Source organism: Oncorhynchus tshawytscha, linkage group LG06 (genome assembly GCF_018296145.1).
Source record: "Oncorhynchus tshawytscha isolate Ot180627B linkage group LG06, Otsh_v2.0, whole genome shotgun sequence".
NCBI classification, from domain to species: domain Eukaryota; kingdom Metazoa; phylum Chordata; class Actinopteri; order Salmoniformes; family Salmonidae; genus Oncorhynchus; species Oncorhynchus tshawytscha.
Window position 1 is genome coordinate 57412033 of NC_056434.1, and position 27350 is coordinate 57439382.

At 41.1% G+C, this 27350-nt stretch overlaps 2 protein-coding genes across 5 annotated transcripts in view; one reads left to right on the forward strand and one right to left on the reverse strand.

The window, feature by feature from the left end:
* The window catches only part of fhip2a (FHF complex subunit HOOK interacting protein 2), a 32127-nt gene extending 23355 nt beyond the window's left edge, over window positions 1-8772 (forward strand). Inside the window, exons 15-17 of the mRNA XM_024424269.2 lie at window positions 169-309; window positions 1344-1447; window positions 5167-8772. Of these exons, the coding sequence (XP_024280037.1) occupies window positions 169-309; window positions 1344-1447; window positions 5167-5278 (357 nt within the window). The 3' untranslated portion in view covers window positions 5279-8772. The remainder of the gene's footprint in view (window positions 1-168; window positions 310-1343; window positions 1448-5166) is intronic.
* A 2307-nt stretch (window positions 8773-11079) lies between these two features.
* LOC112252747 (serum response factor) overlaps window positions 11080-27350 on the reverse strand; it is a 64630-nt gene continuing 48359 nt past the window's right edge. The window contains exons 3-8 of one of the 4 annotated variants that reach the window (XM_024424272.2): window positions 25572-25809; window positions 15710-15871; window positions 13807-13908; window positions 13390-13560; window positions 12966-13067; window positions 11080-11430 (exon numbers count right to left, since the gene is read on the reverse strand). In XM_024424272.2, coding sequence (XP_024280040.1) covers window positions 11393-11430; window positions 12966-13067; window positions 13390-13560; window positions 13807-13908; window positions 15710-15871; window positions 25572-25809 — 813 coding nt within the window. In that variant the 3' untranslated portion in view covers window positions 11080-11392. The remainder of the gene's footprint in view (window positions 11431-12965; window positions 13068-13389; window positions 13561-13806; window positions 13909-15709; window positions 15872-25571; window positions 25810-27350) is intronic. The other 3 variants (XM_024424271.2, XM_024424274.2, XM_024424273.2) reach the window with 3 other exon arrangements.

The following is a 27350-nucleotide window of genomic DNA, read 5'->3' on the forward strand; positions in this document are numbered from 1 at the left end:
TCCAAGACTAGGTTTAATCTGTGTCAGGAACACCAGCCCAGAATGTTCAGACAGGGTATCAATTGGATTAAATACTTAAATCTGCTTTGTGAGTTTAGCAATATTGTGGTAATCTTGACTCATCATGGTGTACCTGAGCTCACTGACTGTCCTTTCTCTGTCCTCCAGCCTTATGATGTGAACCTGCATGTGACGTCAGTGCTGTCCAAGCTGTCTCTGTTACCCCACCCACACATTCATGAGTACCTGCTGGATCCCTACATCAACCTGGGCCCCGGCTGCAGGTCCCTCTTCTCCGTCATCGTCAGGGTATGTTGAGGAATCAACATGAGCAGATACTCAGATACCCTCTATTGATATCTCATGAATTGATATTGATGTGATTGTAGTAAGGTAGTTAAGGTTGTGGGCCTATGGAGGAACAATATTTGTTGAGTAGAGTCAATCTTGAGTATCAATTTAGTTAGGGCAATTATGTTATAGTGTTTATGTAAACATAATAATTTCCTCAATCAGGTTTCCAACCATTTTATGCGAGCAAAGTACATGTTGGATAAAGAATGTTATGACAGGCCTGATGGAAACATTTTCTGGTTGACTTTCCAAATGTCGACAAAACTAAATATGCAAGACAAGGTGTCAGTAAAATTAATTAATGTGAGAAATGTCGGTGGAAACGCTTTTATGCACAAATATGTATATAACGACCATCGTATCAAAGTAAACTTGGAGTCACGCAGTGACATGTTGTGTGGTCCTCCCACTACGAGTCGGAAAAGCATGCAGTTTATCAAGCTACAAATGAAATGAGTTACGATGAACTTCACAGGGTGGTGAAAGTGCAAGGTGATGAGCTTGATGCTCCTTTCCAATCAACATTGAGGGTCTTATTCTGGTGACCTGACAAATAAAACGATCTCATCATAATAATCTCATCATGTAGGCTATACGTGCTCTCTAGCCATTACTGTACCTGTGAGCTGTTGGCTACTAGATAACGCAAAACATTTTTTGTTGTTGTGAGGAAACCACTCAGTAGAGTTGAAAATGCAATGGAAACCAATTTAAGTTGTGTTTTTTATTTGGCACATGGGAATTTAACTGCAAAAGGTGTTTTCTATGTACTACGTCGTCACACAGCCCCTTTTATCTGCAACAAGTCAGTTTGATGGAAACACCACTGGTGGGAAAATGTGCATATTGTTTCAATGCTTATTTTAGAATATTCGCATGAAAATCTCTTGCCAATTGGATGGAAACCCAGCTATTGTCAGTATTGAACCAGCTCTGAGCTTTTTTATACTGTAACACTGATTTGCCCCTGTGCATTTCACTCTTGTCAGGTGGTTGGGGACCTCATGTTGAGGATTCAGCGCATCCCAGACTTCACACCCAAACTCCTGCTGGTAAGAAAGAGACTGCTTGGACTCGAACCAGAGGGTCTGAAGTAAGTACTCTGTGAAAGGTTTCTGTACTTCACAAAAGATCGTAAGATGTGTTGAATTCAGGTAGAAAAGATATGTTTAAGTCAGGGAGCTACTAGCCAGATGTATTTCATTTGAAGTGGATGTGTTAAGGTTTGACAGTTTCTCCAAGGATTTTTTTCTGCCATTTAAACCCTTGGGTGGGCCACCTAAGCGGGCTGCCTAAGTACGTACATGCAGTGTCTTTGAAAGTATTCAGAACCCTTCACTTTTTCCAAATTTTTTTACATTACAGCTTTATTCTAAAATGGATTAAAAAAAAGAATAATCAATTTACACACACTATCCCATAATGACAAAGCGAAAACAGGATTAAATATACAGTGCCTTGCGAAAGTATTCGGCCCCCTTGAACTTTGCGACCTTTTGCCACATTTCAGGCTTCAAACATAAAGATATAAAACTGTATTTTTTTGTGAAGAATCAACAACAAGTGGGACACAATCATGAAGTAGAACGACATTTATTGGATATTTCAAACTTTTTTAACAAATCAAAAACTGAAAAATTGGGCGTGCAAAATTATTCAGCCCCCTTCAGTTAATACTTTGTTGCCCCACCTTTTGCTGCGATTACAGCTGTAAGTCGCTTGGGGTATGTCTCTATCAGTTTTGCACATCGAGAGACTGAAATTTTTCCCCATTCCTCCTTGCAAAACAGCTCGAGCTCAGTGAGCTCAGTTGGATGGAGAGCATTTGTGAACAGCAGTTTTCAGTTCTTTCCACAGATTCTCGATTGGATTCAGGTCTGGACTTTGACTTGGCCATTCTAACACCTGGATATGTTTATTTTTGAACCATTCCATTGTAGATTTTGCTTTGTTTTGGATCATTGTCTTGTTGGAAGACAAATCTCCATCCCAGTCTCAGGTCTTTTGCAGACTCCATCAGGTTTTCTTCCAGAATGGTCCTGTATTTGGCTCCATCCATCTTCCCATCAATTTTATCCATCTTCCCTGTACCTGCTGAAGAAAAGCAGGCCCAAACCATGATGCTGCCACCACCATGTTTGACAGTGGGGATGTTGTGTTCAGGGTGATGAGCTGTGTTGCTTTTACGCCAAACATAACGTTTTGCATTGTTGCCAAAAAGTTCAATTTTGGATTCATCTGACCAGAGCACCTTCTTCCACATGTTTGGTGTGTCTCCCAGGTGGCTTGTGGCAAACTTTAAATGACACTTTTTATGGATATCTTTAAGAAATGGCTTTCTTCTTGCCACTCTTCCATAAAGGCCAGATTTGTGCAATATACGACTATTGTTGTCCTATGGACAGAGTCTCCCACCTCAGCTGTAGATCTCTGCAGTTCATCCAGAGTGATCATGGGCCTCTTGGCTGCATCTCTGATCAGTCTTCTCCTTGTATGAGCTGAAAGTTTAGAGGGACGGCCAGGTCTTGGTAGATTTGCAGTGGTCTGATACTCCTTCCATTTCAATATTATCGCTTGCACAGTGCTCCTTGGGATGTTTAAAGCTTGGGAAATCTTTTTGTATCCAAATCCGGCTTTAAACGTCTTCACAACAGTATCTCGGACCTGCCTGGTGTGTTCCTTGTTCTTCATGATGCTCTCTGCGCTTTTAACGGACGTCTATCACAGTGCAGGTGCATTTATACGGAGACTTGATTACACACAGGTGTATTGTATTTATCATCATTAGTCATTTAGGTCAACATTGGATCATTCAGATATCCTCACTGAACTTCTGGAGAGAGTTTGCTGCACTGAAAGTAAAGGGGCTGAATAATTTTGCACGCCCAATTTTTCAGTTTTTGATTTGTTAAAAAAGTTTGAAAAGTCCAATAAATGTTATTCCACTTCATGATTGTGTCCCACTTGTTGTTGATTCTTCACAAAAAAATACAGTTTTATATCTTTATGTTTGAAGCCTGAAATGTGGCAAAAGGTCGCAAAGTTCAAAGGGGCCGAATACTTTCGCAAGGCACTGTAAATACACATTCATAAATTTGAGGTCACTTAGAAATGTCCTTGTTTTTGAAAGAAAAGCAAAAAACAATGTCCATTTGAAATAACATCAAATTGATCAGAAATACAGTGTGGGCATTGTTAATGTTGTAAATGACTATTGTAGCTGGAAACGGCAGATTTTTATGGAATATCTACATAGGCGTACAGAGGCCCATTATCAGCAACAATCGCTCCTGTGTTCCAATGGCACGTTGTTAGCTAATCCAAATTTATAATATTAAAACACTTTTTCAATTATGTTAGCACAGCTAAAAACTTGTGCTGAATTAAAGAAGCAATAAAATGGGCCTTCTTTAGACTAGTAGAGTATCTGGAGCATCAGCATTTGGGTTTGATTACAGGCTCAAAATGGCCAGAAACAAAGAACTTTCCTCTGAAATTCGTCAGTCTATTCTTGTTCTGAGAAATGAAGGCTATTCCATGCAAGAAATTGCCAAGGAACTGAAGATCTCATTCAAAGCTGTGTACTACTCCCTTCACAGCACAGCACAACCAGAATAGAAAGAGGAGTGGGAGGTCCCGGTGCACAACTGAGCAGGAGGACACAAGTACATTAGTGTCTAGTTTGAGAAACAGACGCTTCACAAGTCCTCAACTGGCAGCTTCATTAAATAGTTACCCCCAAAACACCAGTCTCAACGTCAACAGTGAAGAGGTGACTCCGGGATGCTGGCCTTCTAGGCAGAGTTCCTCTGTCCATTGTCTGTATTCTTTTGCACATCTTAATATTTTATTTTTATTGGCCGGTCTGAGATCTGGCTTTGTCTTTGCAACTCTGCCGAGAATTTCTTCTTTAATCAGGACAACAGTTTTCAGCTGTGCTACCATAATTGCAAAATGGATTTCTAATGATCAATTAGCCTTTTAAAATTATAAACTTGGATTAGCTAACATAACGTGCCATTGGAACACAGGAGTGATGTTTGCTGAAAATGGGCCTCTGTACGCCTATGTAGATATTCCATAAAAAAATCTGCGGTTTCCAGCTACAATAGTCATTTACAACATTAACACTGATCAATTTCATGTTATTTTAATGTACAAAAAGTGTGCTTTTCTTTCAAAAACAAGGACATTTCTAAGTGACCCCAAACTTTTGAACTGTAGTATAGACATGTCTATACACAGTTGAAGTCGGAAGTTTACCTTAGCCAAATACATTTAAAATCAGTTTTTCACAATTCCTGACATTTAACCCTAGTAAGAATTCCCTGTCTTAGGTCAGTTAGGATCACCACTTTATTTTAAGAATGTGAAATGTCAGAATAATAATAGAGTGATTTATTTCAGATTTCTTTCTTTCATCACATTCCCAGTGGGTCAGAAGTTTACATACTACATTTAAAAAATTTTTAACCTTTATTTAACTAGGCAAGTCAGTTCAGAACAAATTCTTATTTTCAATGACGGCCTAGGAACAGTGGGTTAACTGCCTGTTCAGGGGCAGAAAGACAGATTTGTACCTTTGTCAGCTCAGGGATCTGAACTTGCAACCTTCCGGTTATTAGTCCAACGCTCTAACCACTAGGCTCTAACCACTGCTGACAGCATTCCCCAACCCTCAACCAACCCCTGTCCCTTCCCCTTTTCTGTGTAGCATTGGCCACATAAACACATTTTAGGCCTAGTTCAGGTAGACTGAAGTATTTGATTGTTGAAATTTGACACTGTGCCTGCCTGGTCTTTCCCATGTAGCATCGACCACATGACCCTGCTGGAGGGGGTGATTGTACTGGAGGAGTTCTGCAAGGAGCTGGCTGCCATTGCCTTTGTCAAGTTCCACGCGTCTGCCTCCACCTCCCCCTAATCCAACCGGCCAGACAGGCCAGGACTGGGGTGGGGTGGTGGTGGGGGGGGGGGAGTGCGGGCAGGGAGAGGACAGGATCAACAAACGACTGGTTACTTTCCACTGGTCATCCCTAAAATCGATTGAGCCCCAAAGACATACTGTAAGCAGGATATGTTTCATCAAATGTCTTGGGACTACAGATAAAGCATTTTGCCCCATGCCCTAACCAGAACAACAGTAAGGCTGGCAATCTGGGGCTTAGAGGCTTTCAGGGTGAGGAAGAGGATGTGTGGATGAATGCGGTAGGAGAGGGGACATTCTCAAGATGGTTTGAGCTGGGCAAGGCCTGCAGAGTCCCTGCGTGCTCTCTCTCCCTCTCTCTTGCCTTTCTGTCTTTCTCGCCAACCTAAACAAATATGATCACCCCTTCACTATGTGTGTCATAGGGAGAGAAATGTTTTTTCTGTATGTGTGTAGTAATTTTTTTTTTTTTCATACTCTTCTGTTTGTAAGCGTCAATGCCTTAGTGTTGGATTATTACGCCTTTTCAGTCACTCTTTCAGGAGGTTGTTTGTTTCCTAGTGAAACATTTTATCTTTAGCCCACATCTCTAATATATTCTTCTTCTGTCAGATTATCAATGTCAAATCACAAAAAAATCTGTGGACAAGATAGCCCCTCTAATTAGCACCCATATTGCTTACCAAAATCAGGTAATTCACCCAATTTGTTAAAAAGAAAAGTACATACAATACAATGTAAAATGTTCTTATTTAACAAACAAAAAATGTATGGAGATGTTCACTGTAGTGTCTGAGATAATAAGATACTAGTCACGGTGTGGCAGAAGTGGAAAGTCCCTGTATTTATTTTCAGTTTCTTTCAGGTTGCCTTTTTAACTGTCAGATATGCATTTTTAAAGAAAGAACCATTTTTAACCAATTTAATAGACAAGGTAGACAAGGAACTCTCAATGCAACTTAATTTTCAGAAAATGTGTCAAGTTTTGAATTGTCCCTGACTAGTAAACTTCACAGTGGAGATGTTCGTGTTAACATTGCTCAGGCTACCTACCTAACCATGTCAATGGTTGTGTATTTCTTATTGTTTGCACCGTCAACCTCACTAGCAATGGGATAACATTATAGAGTAATGTGACATCACATTTTGTAGAATGTGGATCCTGAAAAACAAACTGGATTTGGACATGGACTTCTATGTACATTTGCACTCGTTACATATCAGAATCTTTGCTTTCTTTTCAGACCTTCGTCGGCTTTTGAGGAAAGTGACGCCTCATTTCTTCTTCTTTTGCCTCTGTGACAATGTTATCATTTAATACAGTAATCATTATTGCCGTTTCAAAATGTACTCTGCTACATTGTACACTTACGTTGTCTTTTAATCTGTACTAGTGTAGTGGCATGGCCATCTTTCAGCGATCTTACATGGAACACATTTTCTATGTGTTATTCATTACTTGTTTATTTATAGGAGGTAATCTTAATTTTGGGGTTGGGAGGTCCTCAAAGTGGTCCTATTACATAAATAATTCTGTCTTGGTTAGCTTACATTGTGGAATGTAGGCCTACATGTAAATGTATGGGAACACAGTACATGAATTTGATATGTTCCTTCGTAAGCTACCATTTTATAAATGCAATTGGATACACAGTTTGTTTCCATAAGAGGTATTTCATTTACCAATAGTATTGTTTTCCAGCATGATCTTTGATGACGCAGAGGAAAGGACTCTGTGTCCTTAATGTAAAAAAAAATATATAATGATGGAGGACACGTGTGTGTGTGTGTGTGCTGTGTAGATTAGAAGATCGTGTAACCAGGGTTCGTTGCAAGTACCTGTTGGAGTAATTTTGTGGAGGTTGGACACTTACACTTAATTATTTTAATCGGTCTGAATTGGGGAACTACACGACAAAACCGGTGCTGGGGATGTGTTGCTTGCCTGAACGCTTTGGGTTTGTACATGGATGGTGCCCAGTGTGTGTGTGGTTGTGTTATAGGGGATGAGTGTGTTGGTGTGTGTCTGTGAATGCTTGCTGTAGTACGCAGGCTGGATGAATCTCCATGAGGTCAGGAGTTTGAAATACTCCGCATTAGCCGGGACACTGAACTTAGTGGCTAGAGCTGTTGTTCCTGCTAAGTTGACATGGCAAGTTGGCTTCCCTATACAGCACCTGGGGGAGTATGTCACAAAATAGGATCAACTTGTTAGCAAGCTAACTTGTTTGAATGTTATCTGGATACATTTCTAGGAAGATATGGACATCTGATTGATTCCACGAACAACCCATTTGACCGTTTTAGCTTTATAAATGAACCAGATAATCTGTTATTTCATTTTGATTAAAGTTAGCTGTCTACCTTGGTTGTCCTGCATTGTAGTATACCCCTCTGGCCTAATTATGCAAACATTTGCATGAAATCAGATTTGCACATTGTCTTCATTCTTGTTCATATGTTGTACATATACCAATACTAAAAAGCTTTTTTTTTTTTTTTTTTTTTTTTGTATCATGAACTCCAAAAAAATATTAGGATGCACCTTTCAGGAGTGACTTGTCTACTTTAATGGATGAAAAACATTTTTTTATTCTTAATCATGCACATTTTGTGATCAACGTTTCCAACCTTTCTGTACCTGTGTGTATATAGGCTATACGTGTACAATAGTAATATTTGCCAGGTGTAAATGCATGCATATAATTTATTGTAATTATGAAAGCAGCATCTCTCTCCTAGCCTAGGACCAGATCTGTTTGTGCCTTCTGGCCCAACTCCTATGGCCATTGTCACACTAATGACCATAGGAGTTGGGAAGACTGCACAAACAGATCTGTGACCAGGCTCCCTTCCCATCCATGATGATTTCTTAGCAGTCAGCACTTTGCTCCTCTTCTGAAGACACTGACAAGGAAATACAATGATGCCTTACTTCACATTGTGACATTAATGGTTTCACTGCTTGGCTTGTGTTTGTTTGTCACACATTGGATGCTCTATTTGTGAAAGGCATACTGTATTTCCTTGTCTGGGTGCAAGAGTCTAGTATTCAAAAAATCTGATGCCAACTTAGTTTATTTTCCTGTTCTGTATCCGCTTAGACCAATCACTGTATATCTTTGGTAAAACATGTTTGCTGCATTTAATTGTTAACCTAAAACTGGGTGTGAAATGGGTTACCTTTTTGGACTTTTTCTTGACCAGTATGATTTATTCTGTGATTAGTGCAATGGTATTTAAATGTAATAAGTTGCATGCTCATTTCTCATCACGCCTCTTGATGCTTATGATCAGTGTCTCGAAAGTAACTATCGCCGACAGGGTGGGTTCTTTTCTGCAGTTTCTCTCATACACTCGCATCACGTTTTCATTCTCATCTGCCATTTCTGGTTTATGCGTGCTACTTTTCGGTGTGTGTGAGAAATCATACAGGACATTATGGCTTTGTTTAACATCTTCCGTCCCCAATAAAAATACAGCTTTATTCATCAAGTTGTTTGGTTGTTATTGCTGAATCAAATTTAACAAATTGGATTATGGACAAAATGCATTGAAGGTGTAATTAGTTTTTATTACAAAAGTTTTGTACATATGGTGACGTTTAGATTCAAAAGTACGAAAACAAAACTGCACAAAATAACCATTTTATATTTTTACCATGACTGCACTTCCATTTATTCATCATCTCCTTTTTAAAAGTTTTTTTTTTTTTTTTTTGAGATCCATTAGAAGAATCTGAGATAAGTGTCAACTTCTAACCCACAAGACTTTGGCTGGGATTCCATCCAAAACCTCAATATAGCGCACCTTGACATTAAAGAATTTCCAATTGAGCGGTCGAAATCTGAACAGCTGATCTTGAATGTGATCTCTGCAACATTGCCTTTAAAAGACGCAATGTCTACAAACATGATCGGCTTGAATCTTGGCCTTTGATTGCAAAAAATAAAAAGCAGTGCATGAACTTGCTCAATACATTGTCAGCTCAATCCATATATACACAAAAATATTCCACTGACTGGCGAAACAATTTCCTGGGATGGGAGAAATACATGAGTTTAATGTACAGTAAAAGCTCCAAGGCTCTTGCGTGATGGTTTGCAGAATAAACAGACATTTCAATTCCCTTCATGAGAACGTAAACCCACAACTATGAAAAAGAGGCCCTGTTGGTAGAGAGAAAACGGTGCTCTCACTCTCCCCAATCCACCTTGGTAAAGTGGGTCCTAACTGGGTCAAATACCATTATTTCTCCAAATAAATACTATGAAGTTAGATAAGGCTTCCTTTAAAACTTGTAGAGGGTTAACTAACTTTTTGAAGTACCCTTTAAAACCTCACTATTCTTCATGAACACAGTTAAATGTAAATTCCTAAGAAAATGCCAGCATAGCATGTTTAAATGGTTCAGAGGCAATATGACATTGTATAGATTTATTGGTTGATTGATCAACCATGTTATAAGCAGACCTGGGTTCATATACATAAGTTGTGCTTGATTGAGCCTGCCTGTTGTGATGGAACCAATATAAAAGTCTCAAAAGTGCAAACCTTACCCACCTAGCATAACTAAGCATATATAATACATGAATCCAGGTATGGTTATAAGGAGACTAACAAACCCTTCATACAGTACTGACACCTAGAGAAAATACCCTTTTTATTTCAGCTAAATGAGAATAGCAGAAAACCATTCGAGTTCAGTGTTTTATCCTGGCATTATGTCCAATTCTTAACCGACACAGGAGCTTGCTAGTGCCCTGCTACCAACTGCCCAGACTAGCAAAAATAACTTTCAGTAACCTACATGGCCATACAGGCACCAGTAGACGCAGTCCTTCAGCACTGTGACTGGCAAGGTGTGAAGAGGTCATTGTGATTCACTCTAGAAAGATGTCACCCTTGTCAGTCAGTTTGGCACAAGTTGGCTTATATTTCACAACGCAGGATCCGCTTATCCAGCTAACTCAATTTAAATAATTAAATTATACATTTTTACCAGAATATATTTTATGCTTCAGAATACATTATCTTGTAAGGTTAGTTGGCCAACTATAAGAAATAGCCCTCAGAACAGCCTCAATTTTTCAGGTCATGTACTCTACATGGTGTCGAAAGCGTTCCAAAGGGAAGTTGGCCCTTGTTGACTCCAATGCTTCCCACAGTTGGGTCAAGTTGGCTGGATGTCCTTTGGGTGGTGGACTATTATTGAAACACATGCAAAACTGTTGCGCGTGAAAAACCCAGCAGTTCTTAACACAAACTGGTGCGCCTGCCACCTACTACCATACCCCGTTCAAAGGCACTTAAATCTTTAGTCTTGCCCATTCACCCTCAATGGCACACATACACAATCCATGTCTCAATTGTCTCAAGGCTTAAAATCCTTCTTTAACATGTCTCCTCACCTTCATCTACACTGATTGGAGTGGATTTAACAAGTGACATCAATAAGGGATCATAGCTTTCGCCTGGATTCACCTGGTCAGTGTATGTCATGAAAGAGCAGGTGTACATAGTGTATAAATAATTCATTTATTCTATATGCAAATTACTTGCATATACAAAACAACTATATGCCATCGCACAAACAGGCAAAAAATACAATTTGATTCAATTAAAAAATAATTATGTACATTTACAAATGTCTTTAACCCCAAAGCCACCATACCCTTCCCATTTATAAATCCTACGTTTACGCGCACACACACACACACACAAAAATGTCTCTTTGGCTGACGTGTGGAGCTGCAGCACCTGCATCATGTGCACTTGACAAATAATTACAGACCCCCCCCAAAATAATACTATAGACAAGGCATTCCAAAAGGAGGATTTAGTGAATATCTCAATTCCTTTCTATGCTTTAGTGAATGAATACATACGTATTTTCAAACATCTACTCACATACAAAGATTAGCGACACACATACCCTTCCATGCGTGTGCATACATACAGAATTGTAATGTAAATGCAACACAGAGAGCTGTAAAATGAAATGCTGATGGAAGGCATCAATAAATAGAGATGTCTGGGCCTCAGTGTGTCTGTCAGTCGTTCTTAGTGTTCTGGGTGGTGTCCAGGCTGACCACCTGCAGCTCTGTCAGGTTACTGCTGCTGCTGCTCAACTGCTGACCAATCACCATCTGCAACACAGCACATCAACATCAGCATGCGCCACTGAAGACCAATCAAAGTCAAAGAAAATTAAAGTGACATTGAGAAAGAAGAGAGAACATAACTCTGCTCAGCATGGGTCCACCACAGATAGAACAATGAGCTAGCTGGATGTATAAATCTGAACCATTCGGTTGGCATTTCCACTCAGCACCAAATATGGTGATGAGAGGAATCCCAGTGGCCGCCAGGGGGAGAAGATGGATTTTGCCCGACATTCTACGAATTTTCTCATCGATGAAACGGTTGATATCAATAGTTTTCTGTTCCCAAAACTAGAATATGTGATGAACAGTTTTGTAGAATTTACACTTTGCCAAAGTTGTTTTTAAATGTAATTGTTCAGGAGTGCAAGGGCGAATTGAGTTATTGCACACGTGCACTTGACAGAGTAGGCGTTGCCCAATGGAAATATGCAAATACATGCCAGAACAAGGCAATAGGATCTCACTAACTCATGCTTGGCTCTGCCTGCCTCCTTGCTTATTCTGCCCACTATGATTAATTTGCTCCCATTGGAAACGACAGGCTGTGGTCTATCTTGGGTTAATTATAAAAAAAATATTTGGTTCCACTTTGCATGCCTTAATTTGCACTGTTGAGTAGCCTATTGCCAGACAATACACCTGCCTAACATGGTTGGGGTCAATTCCATTTAAATTCTAGGTAATTCAGGAAGTAAACCAAATTCAAATTGCTCCTAATTGAAAAGCATTGAAGAGAATTAGAATTTTTGTGTACTTCCTGAATTGACTGGAATTGACCCCAACCCTGCTGCCTAAGCACACAATTATTGACATTAAATTGATTAACTAAAACCCTCTATTTTTGATAAGAAAGCTTTTTCTAAAAGCATCGCTTTGCATGAGTTTGGTCATTTGTGTTGTTATAGTGTACGGTAGCTATTGTACTCCAACTAAGGCTCTGTGAAACACAATGGATTATATTCTGTTCCTAAACTTTAGTCATTCACTCACATTCACCTTTATAAAAAGCCAATCTATTGAAATCTCAATCCTGCGTGACTTTGAATGACTTCCTCAATACAAATAAAAAAGTCTTCCAAAGAACATATGGCTTTCAATAATGTTCTGTGCAGTGTTGTCCAAACATGATTTTCATTTTTATTTAACAGTTGTTTAACTAGGCAAGTCAGTTAAGAACAAGTTCTTATTTTACAATGACAGTCTACCCCAGGCCAAACCCTCCCCTAACGACACTGGGCCAACTGTGCGCCGCCCTATGGGACTCCCGATCACAGCCTGTTGTGATACAGCCCGGGATCGAACCAGGGTCTGTGACGCCTCTAGCACTGAGATGCAGTGCCTTAGACCGCTGCACCACTCTGGAGCCCCAAATGTCATAGGAGTAGATCATCCACATACAGTAACAGTACAGGAGGCAGGCCAAACCCTCCCCTCCACAGTGATAAAGAGTGCTCTGTCCGGATGCATTAGTGCATGTCAGTGGCATGCTGGTTGCAGAGAGAATATGAGAGTTTCACTTGTAAAATGTAGGTCTTGCCGTACTGGGTGTAGCTGCACTGCAGAAACAGGGATCTGCATGGTGCCCGAGGGTGCCGTAAGGAATACCTGAGGGACAGCACCTAGCCAGAGAGAGACGGACACATACAAACATGAACACAGCCCTCTCATCAAACACACTAGCCTGTCAGTCAACCTCCCGACTATGTAGCTATATTCATACCAGATCTGGGTTAAAACAGTATGCGTTTTCATCCTTTGAGCATTTGATTAAGCCTGCCTGGAATGCCAGATAGGATAGGTTGCACTTTTTGGAGCATTTCATAGGTTAAGCTCAACACACCCAGCAAAAAAAAAAAATGAAAGAAAAAAATACTAATTGAACTGAGGTCTGAATCATATATCAATCAACCCCCCATCAACCCACAGCCAGTGTAGCCTCACCTGTGTCCCAGCGTAGCCTACTGTAGTCAAGCGTGGTCTCACCTGTGTCCTGGCCCTGTCCGTGAGACACCTGCATGGCCGAGGGGCTGGACGCGTACATCACTGTGTGGGGACTGGTGTACATCATGTGCCCCGCCATGGACGTGGGCACAGACGACGTGACAATGGTCGCTGGGGGAGTGGGGAAAAGATATTAGTGTATAAGACAAAGTAAGAAGTTTAGAAGAGACATTGCCCACCAGATGGCACTGTATCACTGAGGGAAAATTCCATTCTGTTCAACTGAAGTTGACCCCTCATAACAGTATTGTAGACTACAACCTTCCGCTCACTCAAGAGAGATAAGTTAGACTCTAGATAGAGCTTATCACACATAACCAGGGTTGTACAGCCCTGTGTTAGACAGAAGAGAGTTACCAGTGGAAACAGTCGAGGTCTGGGAGATCTCCGAGCTGCTGTCGTTGGTGTGTGTGGTGGGGTGCACCTGGATGGCCTGCAGCTGCTGGGTCATCCCTCCCCCTGGAGGGGAACAGGCAACACAAAACAGCTGATCACTCACCTGTACACTATTCTAATCTTCTGTCGGAACTCTTAGAAATGGTAGGAATATTAGTTTGCCCCATACAGTTTTGGACATGATTTCATACACATATCTACAGTCAACTAAAGTTCTTGCCTGCCTCATGCCTGTTATTCCTTGTACAGTTGTGGCCAAATTTTTTGAGAATGACACAAATATACATTTTCACAAAGTCTGCTACCTCAGTTTGTATGATGGCAATTTGCATATACTCCAGAATGTTATAAAGAGTGATCAGATGAATGGCAATTAATTGCAAAGTCCCTCTTTGCCGTGCAAATGTACTGAATCCCCTAAAACATTTCCACTGCATTTCAGCCCTGCCACAAAAGGACCAGCCGACATCAGCTGACATCATGTCGTTAACACAGGTGTGAGTGTTGACGAGGACAAGGCTGGAGATCACTCTGTCATGCTGATTGAGTTCAAATAACAGACTGGAAGCTTCAAAAGGAGGGTGGTGCTTGGAATCATTGCTCTTCCTCTGTCAACCATGGTTACCTGCAAGGAAACACGTGCCATCATCATTGCTTTGCACAAAAAGGGCTTCACAGGCAAGGATATTGCTGCCAGTAAGATTGCACCTAAATCAACCATTTATCAGATCATCAAGAACTTCAAGGAGAGCGGGTCAATCGTTGTGAAGAAGGCTTCAGGACGCCCAAGAAAGTCCAGCAAGCAACAGGATCGTCTCCTAAAGTTGATTCAACTGCGGGATCGGGGCACCACCAGTACAGAGCTTGCTCAGGAATGGCAGCAGGCAGGTGTGAGTGCATCTGCACGCACAATGAGGCGAAGACTTTTTGAGGATGGCCTGGTGTCTTGAAGGGCAGTAAAGAAGATACTTCTCTCCAGGAAAAACATCAGGGACAGACTGATATTCTGCCAAATGTACAGGGATTGGACTGCTGAGGACTGGGGTAAAGTAATTTTCTCTGATGAATCCCCTTTCCGAATGTTTGGGGCATCCGGAAAAAAGCTTGTCCGGAGAAGACAAGGTGAGCGCTACCATCAGTCCTGTGTCATGCCAACAGTAAAGCATCCTGAGACCATTCATGTGTGGGGTTGCTTCTCAGCCAAGGGAGTGGGCTCACTCACAATTTTGCCTAAGAATACAGAATGGAATAAAGAATGGTACCAACACATCCTCCGAGAGCAACTTCTCCCATCCATCCAGGAACAGTTTGATGACGAACAATGCCTTTTCCAGCATGATTGATGGAGCACCTTGCCATAAGGCAAGTGTGATAACTAAGTGGCTCGGGGAACAAAACATCAATATTTTGGGTCCATGGCCAGGAAACTCCCCAGACCTTAATCCCATTGAGAACTTGTGGTCAATCCTCAAGAGGCGGGTGAACAAACTTTTGGCCACAACTGTACATCCCCCTCTGCAGCCAGACAGACAGACAAGCCTCCCAACTTTTTCCCAGAGCACAAATCAGACCATAACTAACTACATCCACACAAATAAAACATGAATACCAGTTCTTTATGGCAATATGTAGCAAGGCCTATTCCCAATCCCCCCCCCCAATGTGTTTTATAAAGCCCACAAGACACCAACTTTATCATCCTGCGAATCTCAAAAAAACAACTGGGGGCAGGGACTTCCCTTACAGAGCTCCGGGATGCCGCTTACCCATTAATAGAAGAAGGGGAAAACTTGTCTCTGTCGACCTACAGACAAACTAGTCTCTCAACAGACACAGACTAGTCTCTTTCTCTCGGCAGACTGACCTAGGGAGACTGCAGCGGGGAATCGGAAGATGGCCTGCTGGCCCTGCTGTGTCAGTTGTGATGCGGTGAGCTTCTGGCCCCGCTGTCCCGGGATGGCCATGGTGTGCTGGTGCAGCTGGCTGAGCGGAATGGTGGGGGTGCCGGGAGGGAGAGAAGTGCCTGCTGCAGGAGGGAAAAAAGGATGAGTGAGTGAGTGAGTGAGTGAGTGAGAGATTCAGCCTGCTGTCATAATGGGAGAGAAAGGGAGCCAGAGACAAAGATCTGGTACGTCGGGACCCAGAACAACATCTCTGCGCTACTCAGTCGGTTAGCCACACTATCACTACAAGCAGACATCACAACAAGGGCAACAACAACAAACAAAATTTAGAATGTCCGTGATTGCACCACTACATGAAACATTTAAAAAAAAAAATGTTTTCCCTTTATTTAAATCAAAACTAAGACTTCTTAAGCTTTAAGGTGGTTATTTCCCAGTATTACATGGCTGTAACAGCAGCTACCATTTCATGTCTTAAAATGATGGTAATTTTTACTAGTAGACCTGGACCTCCTGTACTAATTTGATCTCTTTTAATATCAATATAGCAAATCCTATTACAAGGGGCACATCTGGCTCCAAAACACTCTGTTTGAGCAGGGGCTCCATGAATTAAAAATAAATTATAATTTCACAATTGAACTGCCTAATCTTCACTGAATATTCATGACCAATTATAGGCAGAGATCGGCAGCCGACTCGGGGATGGCCATTGTGTTGGACCTCCTAATTATTCCTCTCCTACAATGAAAATCAAAGGCATGAGCCCATTGGATGTAGATGTTCCCTTCGTGGATACTGGGGCTTTGTAATACATGTCAAATATAACCAAGCTGAAAGGGCTTCCTGGAGATGTGAAACGCGGCAAAATATAAACAGCTGTTTAAGTGGAAACGCAAGTCACGCTACTGCCACGAACCACCTCGACGTCGTGGCAAGATGATTCAAATTGAAATCATGTTGATGGACCAGATCTGGGTTCAAATACATGCTTAATCAAGTATTTGTATTTTTTTTTCAAATGATATATATTTTTAAATAATAACCAAATACATTTTGAAGTATTTCAATAATTTCCTATAAACACTATTTTAAACTATTTTCAAATACCCTAGAACCAAACAGGTCTGCTAAGCGCAAACTTGAATGTTGTGAAAATTCTGTGCAACTTCCAGCTCGTGTTTACTGTGAACACTGAGGCTGTACCCACGCCAGCGTTGTAGGCACTTGTCCCATTAGTTAACTTCTTATGGCTGGGGGCAGTATTGAGTAGCTTGCATGAATAAGGTGCCCAGAGTAAACACCCTGCTCCTCAGACCCAGTTGCTAATATATGCATATTATTAGTATATTTGGATAGAACACATTCTGAAGTTTCTAAACCTGTTTGAATGATGTCTGTGAGTATAACAAAACTCATATGGCAGGCGAAAAACCTGAGAAAAAATCCAACCAGGAAGTGGGAAATCTGAGGTTGGTCGATTTTCAACTCAGCCCCTTTTGAAGATACAGTGAGATATTGGTCATGTTGCACTTCCTAAGGCTTCCACTAGATGTCAACCGTCTTTAGAAACTTGTTTGAGGCTTCCCCTTTGAAGGGGGGCTGAATGATAGAGGGGAATGAGTCAGAGGTCTGCCAGCAGCCACGAGCTGGTCACGCGCATTCACATGAGAGGTAGCTCCCTTTCCATTGCTTTTCTGAAGACAAAGGAATTCTCCGGTTGGAACATTATTAAAGATTTATGTTAAAAACATCCTAAAGATTGATTCTATACATCGTTTAACATGTTTCTACGGACTGTAACTGAACTTTTTTAGATTTCTTCTGCTCCTAGTGAACGCGATTAGTGACTTTGAATTTGTTTACAAAACGCATGAACAAAAGTAGCTATTTGGACATAAATGATGGACATTATCGAACAAATCAAACATTTATTGTGGAACTGGGATTCCTGGGAGTGCATTCTGATGAAGATCATCAAAGGTAAGTGAATATTTATAATGTTATTTCTGACTTCTGTTGACTGCACAATACGGCGGATATCTTTTGGGCTTGTTGGGCTCTGAGCGCCGTACTCAGATTATTGCATGGTTTGCTTTTTCCGTAAAGCTTTTTTGAAATCTGACACAGCAGTTGCATGAAGGAGAAATGGATCTAAAATTCCATGTGTAACACTTTTATCTTTGATCAATGTTTATTATGAGTATTTATGGAAATTGATGTGGCTCTCTGCAAAATTACCGGATGTTTTTGAAACTACTGAACCTAACGCGCCAATGTATAATAAGATTTTTTGATATAAATATAAACTTTACCGAACAAAACATACATGTATTGTGTAACATGAAGTCCTATGAGTGTCATGCTGCTGCTCCAGTTTCAACTGTTCTGCCTTATTATTATTCGACCATGCTGGTCATTTATGAACATTTGAACATCTTGGCCATGTTCTGTTATAATCTCCACCCGGCACAGCCAGAAGAGGACTGGCCACCCCACATAGCCTGGTTCATCTCTAGGTTTCTTCCTAGGTTTTGGCCTTTCTAGGGAGTTTTTCCTAGCCACCGTGCTTCTACACCTGCATTGCTTGCTGTTTGGGGTTTTAGGCTGGGTTTCTGTACAGCACTTTGAGATATCAGCTGATGTACGAAGGGCTATATAAATAAATTTGATTTGATTTGATCTGATGAAAATCAAAAGGTTAGTTATTAATTCTCTCTCTATTACTGATTTTTGTGACTCCACTCTTTGGCTGGATAAATGGCTGTTTTTCTGTGACTTGGCTCTGACCTAACGTAATCGTTTGTGGTGCTTTCGCTGTAAAGCCTATTTGAAATCGGACACTGTGTTGGGATTAACAACAAGATTACCTTTAAAATGGTATAAGATACTTGCATGTTTGAGTAATTTTAATTATGAGATTTCTGTTGTTTGAATTTGGCACTTTCACTGGCTGTTGTCATATCGATCCCGTTAACGGGATCTCAGCCCTAAGAAGTTTTAATCACAAAAATTGAGGATTATCTGATAACTATGAAAAAAGCATTCTGGATAATATAGAGAATCTGGAACTATTTATTGAGCAGCATTTTGATATGCTTGAAAAAAGAAATGGATACATCGAAGTGAACAAGAGAAGACCCTTCCTCGAGTTCTGCGAGCGAAACTGAAGGGAAGCCGCCGTCTAAAATTCCAAATTTAACATCGGACGTTTTTAGGGGACGTTTTTATAACTCTGCCTCCAGAAGATAGCATTGCTTACAAGTATGAGCGAGCAGTTATAAAACTGGATATATTACCTGTGCTACTGGGGGAGGTTGAGGTCTTAAAAACAGGAATGGGTTACAGTATTAAATTGGAAGAAATATGAGCGGATAATAAGACATTGAAAACTACCGTGGACTCTACAGAGAGGCTACGGTATGAAAATAAAACAATGAAAGCCAAATTACTTGATCTAAAGAGCAGAAGTATGGAAAATGATATTGTTATAATGGGAATAAAGGAGGAGGAAAACAAAAACTCAGTCAACGGAGGAAAAAGTCATGGTGTTCATGAAACGTAATCTCAAAATGATGGACGAACAGGTGGAAACCATTGATTTTCAAAAGGGACCATCGTTTCGGTGGCAGAGCAGAGGGAAGATCCTGTCCGATCATAGCTATGCTAACCCACTACAAAATGAAAAATAAATAAATAAACATAAATTAAGTTGTTAATGTAAAAATGTTTGGGGTAAAAAACAAATGAATCCATATTTGTACTGTGTAATGCAGTGCAAATATGTATCGGGACTACTTCACCAACAGGAGGTAGCTATCACTCACAGCCACGTTGTAATCCAAGTCCTTGAACATTTGGTTGTTTACATATAATTTATCGACCACTAGACGAACATTCTGCTTCTCTGCTTGGAGCCTTTTGATATTGGGGTACAGGGCACGTCATCTCCACTATTTCATGGGGAAATTGTTCATTAATAGAGAATGGGGTGTTCTTCAATTCCCTACCCTGTGTTATAACAAGGCCATTTTCATTTTGTAGAATAGATTTATTATAGGGCTAGGACAAAGGATTATATAATGAAAAACCTGCCTAGGTTCTTTATTGGAATAGGCCTATATGCTCCTAAAATAATTGGTGTTATTACCCTTTTACATTAAAAAAATAAATCTCAATGTAAAAAATGTAAATGATGATTATTGTTCCGATACACACCAGCAAATGGATTGGGTATTGTCAACAGGGTTGTTGTCTCTTGTGTGTGGCAGGCTGGTTAATACTGGGATAAAGTGATTAAAGTTAACGGTAGCACATTACAATAACTGGCTTATGGAAGCACTTCTCTAAGTGAGAGAAAGGTATATTATATATTTCTATATAAGCTATTAATGCTACCTTGATAGAGCAACGACCCTGGAATAAAAACAAAATGTGTGTGGGTTGATAGACGGTTGGTTTTACAGGTTCACTCACTCTGGATTGTCAGTACAGCATGTATTTTTGGCTATCGTGCCATGGCTGTGTCAGAGTCGATTGTAAGTTAAACTTGGGTATTCCTTTATGGGCAGTGTGATGCCTAAGACATATTTTTACTTGCAGTCATTAGAATCTATGTTCCTTTTTCCTTCTACCTTTTTTTTGTCGGGAATACAACAGGATATAATGAGGACAACATGAAATATGTCTTGCATGTAATGGACATTTAAAAAAAAGGACTGGTCTTATGATACTATTTAGGTTGTTTTCTCTTCATTTTTTCAAAGATTTGTCCTCCGAAGAGGATGGGTTGGTAGGATTATTATTTTTAAAGTTAGTTAACAGTGGCCAAGTAGGCTAATGTGGCTATTTGATCATAATGTAGGCCTACTAGAGTGGCCTACCATAAACAAAAACGACGGATAAAATGCATCCCATATCATTTTAACACGGAAAAAGCAGTTATATCATTCAGCCTACAGTAGCAGCCAATGTGTGGAGTTAAATGTATACCTACATTCCATGAGACTTTTGAAGGAAAAAAACATGCAGGTCTTGACATTTACCTGTTTATCTACTTGTCCTTCAAGACAAGGCGGTGAAAATGTTGTTGTTTGATGCAAGAAACCACTTTCCAAAATAAAATGCATTATTATTCCCATAACATTATTACAGAGAATCAGACAAATTATGCTACCCTCTGCATATTGGCTATTTAGCTTGTTCAAGCCCATCTCAAAATACAACACTGCCCCTGTAAGACAAAAAATATATATACTTCACAGCGGTTTACATGGGACAATGATTCTCTACACTATACTTGCTTGTTAGGCCACTATTAGAATTTTAGCAACCAGGAAATGGCAAAGTGATTTCTGCATATTCCACCTTTAATACAGTTAGAGTTTAATGGCTGTGACAAAACAGAGGATGGATCAACAACTGTAGTTACTCCACAATACTAACCTAAATGACAGAGTGAAAAGAAGGAAACCTGTACAGAATAAAAATATTCCAAAACATGCATCCTGTTTGCAATAAGGTACTAAAGTAAAATTGCAAAAGATTTGGCAAAGAAATTAACTTTTTGTCCTGAATACAAAGCGTTATGTTGGGGGCAAATCCAATACAACACGTCACTGAGTACCACGCTTAATATTTTCAAGCATGGCGGCGGCTGCATCATGTTATAGGTATGCTTGTCATTGGCAAGGACTAGGGAGTTTTTCCAGGATAAAAATAATAGGAATAGAGCTAAGCACAGGCAAAACCGTAGAGGAAAACCTGGTTTAGTCTGTTTTCCAACAGATACTGGGAGACAAATGCACCTTTCAGCAGGACAGTAACCTAAAACATGGCCAAATATACACAAATTGCTTTAAAATCTATGGCAAGACTTAAATGGCTGTCTAGCAATGATCAACAACTAACTTCACAGAGCTTGAAGAATATTTTAAATAATGATGTGCAAATATTGTACAACCCAGGTGTGCAAAGCTAAGAGAATTACCCAGATTCACAGCTGTAATCGCTGCAAAAGGTGATTCTAATGTATTGACTCGGAGGTGTGAATACTTATGTAAATGAGATATTTTTGTATTTCATTTTCAATAAATTAGCGAAATAGTTCTAAAAACATGTTTTAACTTTGTCATTGTGTTGTATTGTGTGTAGATGGGCGAGAAACATAAATTAAATCCATTTATGAATTCAGGCTGTAACACAAAATGTGGAGGGGCATGAATACTTTCTGAAGGTGATCATTTATTTCTAGGAGCTGATCCATTGTCAGAATTGAATGTTAAGGTAACATTTGAATGATCCAAGAGCAGTGCCGCCTTTCTTTCGATCTTATCAGTATCGACATATGCTCTAACAACGCACTAACTGAAGGTTCTCCCTACGTGATGTTTTGGGAAACGCATGTGATTTTTGTGGCCTTTATAGAAACGATGCATCGTTAAAACACTCGTAACCTTTAAGTTCCATCACTATCGTGAAAACGAGCCCTGGCTATTACTTCAAAGACATGGCTATTTGCATTTATGTAAAACATATGGATTCTCACTTTAAAGAGGCGAGGGTGTGAATATCAATAGAGAGCATTTTCGCTAAACCCAATTCGCCTAACCTGCAGTGTTAATTCTAACATGCTGCGTATGTTCTCCTAACTTGTTTTTAGGGAATCTCGTCCACGGATGTTTAAATCTGAACCAATCATAGACATCCATGTTGGTCCCAGCTCTCTGCAGGTCATTCACTAGGTCCCCCAGTGTGGTTCTGGGAATTTTACTCACCGTTCTTGTGATCATTTTGAGCACACGGGGTGAGATCTTGCGTGGAGCCCCAGATCGAGGGAGATTATCAGTGGTCTTGTATGTCTTCCATTTCCTAATAATTGCTCCCACAGTTGATTTATTCAAACTAAGCTGCTTACCTACTGCAGATTCAGGGTTCCCAGCCTGGTGCAGGTCTACAATTTTGTTTCTGGTGTCCTTCGACAGCTCTTTGGTCTTGGCCATGGTGGAGTTTGGAGTGTGACTGTTTGAGGTTGTGGACAGGTGTCTTTTATACTGATAACAAGTTCAAACAGGTGCCATTAATATAGGTAACGAGTGGAGGACAGAGGAGCCTCTTAAAGAAGAAGTTACAGGTCTGTGAGAGCCATAAATCTTGCTTGTTTGTAGGTGACCAAATACTTATTTTCCACCATAATTTGCAAATAAATTCATTAAAAATCCTATAATGTGATTTCTTCTCATTTTGTCTGTCATAGTTGAAGTGTACCTATGATGAAAATTACAGGCCTCTCTCATCATTTTAAGTGGGAGAACTTGCACAATTGGTGGCTGAGTAAATACTTTTTTGCCCCACTGTAATTAGTACAGAGTTTGTTTTGATATTCTAACCTGTGTGTCGTGATCGCGTTTGGTGTGAGGGGACAAAATAAATGTATGCGCGCAGCCGGTTTGGGTTCCGTGTTAGGCACTGCATCGCAGTGATAGCTGTGCCACCAGAGATCCTGGTTCGAGTCCAGGCTTTGTCGCAGCCAGCCGCGACCGGGAGACCCATGGGGCAGCGCACAATTGGCCCAGCGTCATCCGGGTTAGAGGAGGGTTTGGCCGGCAGGGATGTTCTTGTTCCAACGTGTACTAGCGACTCCTGTGGCGGGCCGTACAATGCACGCTGACACAGTCGCCAGGTATACGGCGTTTCCTCCGACACATTGCGTCTGGCTTCCGGGTTAAGCGAGCAGTGTGTCAAGAAGCAGTTCTGCTTGGCTGGGTTGTGTTTCGGAGGACGAACGGCTCTCGACCTTCGCTTCTCCTGAGTCTGTAAGGGAGTTGCAGCAATGGGACAATTGGATCTCACGAAATTGGGGAGAAAACGGGGTATGAAAAAATATTTAAAAAATACATTTAGAGAAAGTATTTAACATTCATTCAGAACTGAAAATTAACCCAATATCAACATACGGAAAATACGTATTTTCAACGTTCCTAAAATACATTTTAAACTTCCTGAAAATACTTTTTTTTCACCTTTCATTCAGAAAATAAAAGGACCCAAACTTTAACATTTGGAAAATCAGTGATTTGGCTATTTCAGCCACACCCATTGCTGACAGATGTATAACATCGAGCACACAGCCATGCAGTAGAATAGCCCGTACTGAGGAGCTCAGTGACTTTCAATGTGGCAACATCATAGGATGCCACCTTCCCAACAAGTCAGTTTGCAAAATGTATGCCCTGCTAGAGCTATCCCGGTCAACTGTAATTGCTGTTATTGTGAAGTGGAAACGTCTAGGACCAACAATGCCTCAATCGTCAAGTGGTAGGCCACACAAGCTGACAGAATGGGAACGCCGAGTGCTGAAGCGCAGAAAAATCGTCTGTCCTCGGTTGCAACACTCACTACCGAGTCACAAACTGCCTCTGGAAGCAACGTCCGGACAAGAACTGTTCGTCGGGTGCTTCATGAAATGGGTTTACATGGCCGAGCAGCTGCACACAAGCCTACAAATCACCATGCATAATACCAAGTGTCGGCTGAAGTGGTATAAAGCTCGCCGCCATTGGACTCTGGAACAGTGGAAACGCATTCTCTGGAGTGATGAATCACACTTCACCATCTGGCAGTCCAACAGATAAATCTGGGAACGCTTTTCCACACTAATAGTGGAAAGCCTTCCCAGAAAAGTGGAGGCTATCTAGCCAGTTTGACTGTATCATGCCGGAGTAGCATGATGAGCAAAGCCTATTTCATGTTTTATAAGTTAAGTGTTTGGTGTTGACTATAAACTTTACTTAGCTAGACAGCGAAGCTTTATGGAAGAATGTACTATAGCTAGCTATCTAGTCTCCTTTGCTTGTAGCTTGCTTCTCTTCTACCGGTGTTAGCTAGCTACAGCTGCTACTAGCTAGCTGCAGCTGTTGTGCAGCAACCAAGTTGTTGGTCCCGGTTTTAGAACTCTGAGATTCGGCTGAAAATATGTTAGCATTGTCAGAAATGCTACAAAAAAGTAACACATTGTTGGTCTGAAATGTCCACGAGAGCGAAAAATTATAAATGTAATAAAAACTGTTGAACCGACAAACGTATTCAGTCAAAATGGATCCAAGTCTAATTGTCACCTTATGGATGCTGTAGCCTGGTTTTAATCCCACTTCTAGAATTTGAGCTAGGTTTGGGCAAAACAATTGTCTGATGACCCTAATGCTATCGACCCAGTCAAAAATCTGGTATAGTGATTCTCAGTAATGGCAGGACGGATCATGACGAGAGGCAGAGAATTTTTTGTGTTCTTCCAATCAAGTCGATGTTTGAAATTTCCTCGACATTGGTGACATATTGGCTTAGATATGATGGTAGGGAGATTTGAATTTAACATTGAGCTTCAACCGATGCATATACAATTGTTGGGGCGATAAGGTATCCCGCTTTACGTCGTTGCTAAGAACAGGTATAATTAAGCAATAAGGCACGAGGGGGTGTGGTATATGGCCAATATACCACGGCTATGGGCTGTTCTTGCGCACAACGCATTGCAGAGTTCGTGGACACAGCCCTTAGCCATGGTATACCGGCCAAACCCTCGAGGTTCCTTATTGCTATTATAAACTACTTACCAAGGTAATTAGAGCAGTAAAAATACATGTTTTGTCATACCCGTGGTATATGGTCTGATATACCACAGCTGTCAGCCAATCAGCATTCAGGGCTCGAACCACCCAGTTTATAATTGCCAATATGCCACACCCACTCAGGCCTTATTGCTTAATTACATTATAGTAAAGTATAGCATAGCATAAAGGCAAGTGTCTCTCCTGCTGTAGGTACCTGACATGAAGGTAAAGCCACTGGGCAGCTGCATGACCTGCCCTCCGGAGGCACCGGTGGTCTTGAGGACTGTGCCGTTGACGTTGCTGCTAGCGGAGATGGGAGCCAGGTAGTTGGTGATGGGGAAGGAGGGCCCGCTGCTAACCTGCATGGTGGTGGATGTGGTGGGTGCCGTAGGTGCGTGGGTACTGGTGGTGCCCGGGAGGCTGGCCACTGTAAACGCAGGCTTTAGCTGGTCCTGGGGAAGGACAAACAATATGCATTATGAGTGTGGCTGTCAAAATAGCCAGATTCATGCATTCTACAGATTTTATTATTTTGGGGGATTTTGGGCTCTTATACGCTGGACTAAAAACAACTTACTAACAAATCATATCATGTTGAGTGAGTCACATAAATATTTTATTCCACAAACCTTACTACTCCAAGGCAGCACCATTCACTAGAGCCAGTGGGGTAGAGAGGACGTTCATAACCAAGCAATTACCATTGCTTTACTCTCAGCAGGTAGCTAGTTTACTCCATATACATATAGAGTGCATTCAGAAGGTATTTCAGACCCCTCCCATTTTTTCACATTTTGTTACGTTACAGACTTATTCTAAAATGGATTAAATCATTTTCCCCCTCAACTATACACAATACCCCATTATGACAAAGCGAAAACAGGTTTTCTGAAATGTATAAAAAATTTAATACAGAAATACCTTTTTACATAAGTATTCAAACTCTTTGCTATAAGACTAGAAATTGAGCTCAGGTGCATCCTGTTTCCATTGATCATCCTTGATGTTTCTACAACTTGAATGGAGTCAACCTGTGGTAAATTAAATTGTTTGGGACATGATTTGGAAAGGCACACATCTGTCAATATAAGGAACCACAGTTGACAGTGGATGTCAGAGAAAAAAACCAAGCCATGAGGTCGAAGGAATTGTCCGTGGAGCTCCCAGACAGGATTATGTCGAGGCACAGATCTGGGGAAGGTCCCCAAGAACACAGTGGCCTCCATCATTCTTAAATGGAAAAACTTTGGAAACACCAAGACTCTTCCTAGAGCTGGCCTTCCATCCAAATTGATCAATCAGGTGAGAAGGTCCTTGGTCAAGGAGGTGACCAACCCAATGGTCACTCAGACAGAGCTCCAGGGTTCCTCTGTGGAGATGGGAGCACCTTCCAGAAGGACAACCATCTCTGCAGCACGCCACCAAATCAGACCTTTATGGTAGAGTGGCCAGATGGAAGCCACTTCTCAGTAAAAGGCATGACAGCCCGCGTGGAGTTTGCCAAAAGGCACCTAAAGGACTCAGACCATGAGAAACAAGATTCTCTGGTCTGACAAAACCAAGATTGAACCTTTTGGCCTGAATGCCAAGCGTCACTTCTGGAGGAAACTTGGCACCATCCCTACGGTGAAGCATGGTGGTGGCAGCATCATGCTGTGGGGATGTTTCAGCTGCAGGGACTGGGAGACTAGTTAGGATCGAGGGAAAGATGAACAGAGCAAAGTACAGAGAGATCCTTGATGAAAACTTGCTCCAAAGTGCTCAGGACCTCAGACTGGGGCGAAGGTTCACCTTCCAACAGGACAACAACCCTAAGGACACAGCAAAGATGACTCAGGATTGGCTTCGGGACAAGCCTCTGAATGACCTTGAGTGGCCCAGCCAGAGCCCGGACTTCAACCCAATAGAACATCTCTGGAGTGACCTGAAAAAAGCTGTGCAGCAACGCTCCTCATCCAACCTGACAGAGCTCAAGAGGATCTGCAGAGAGGGG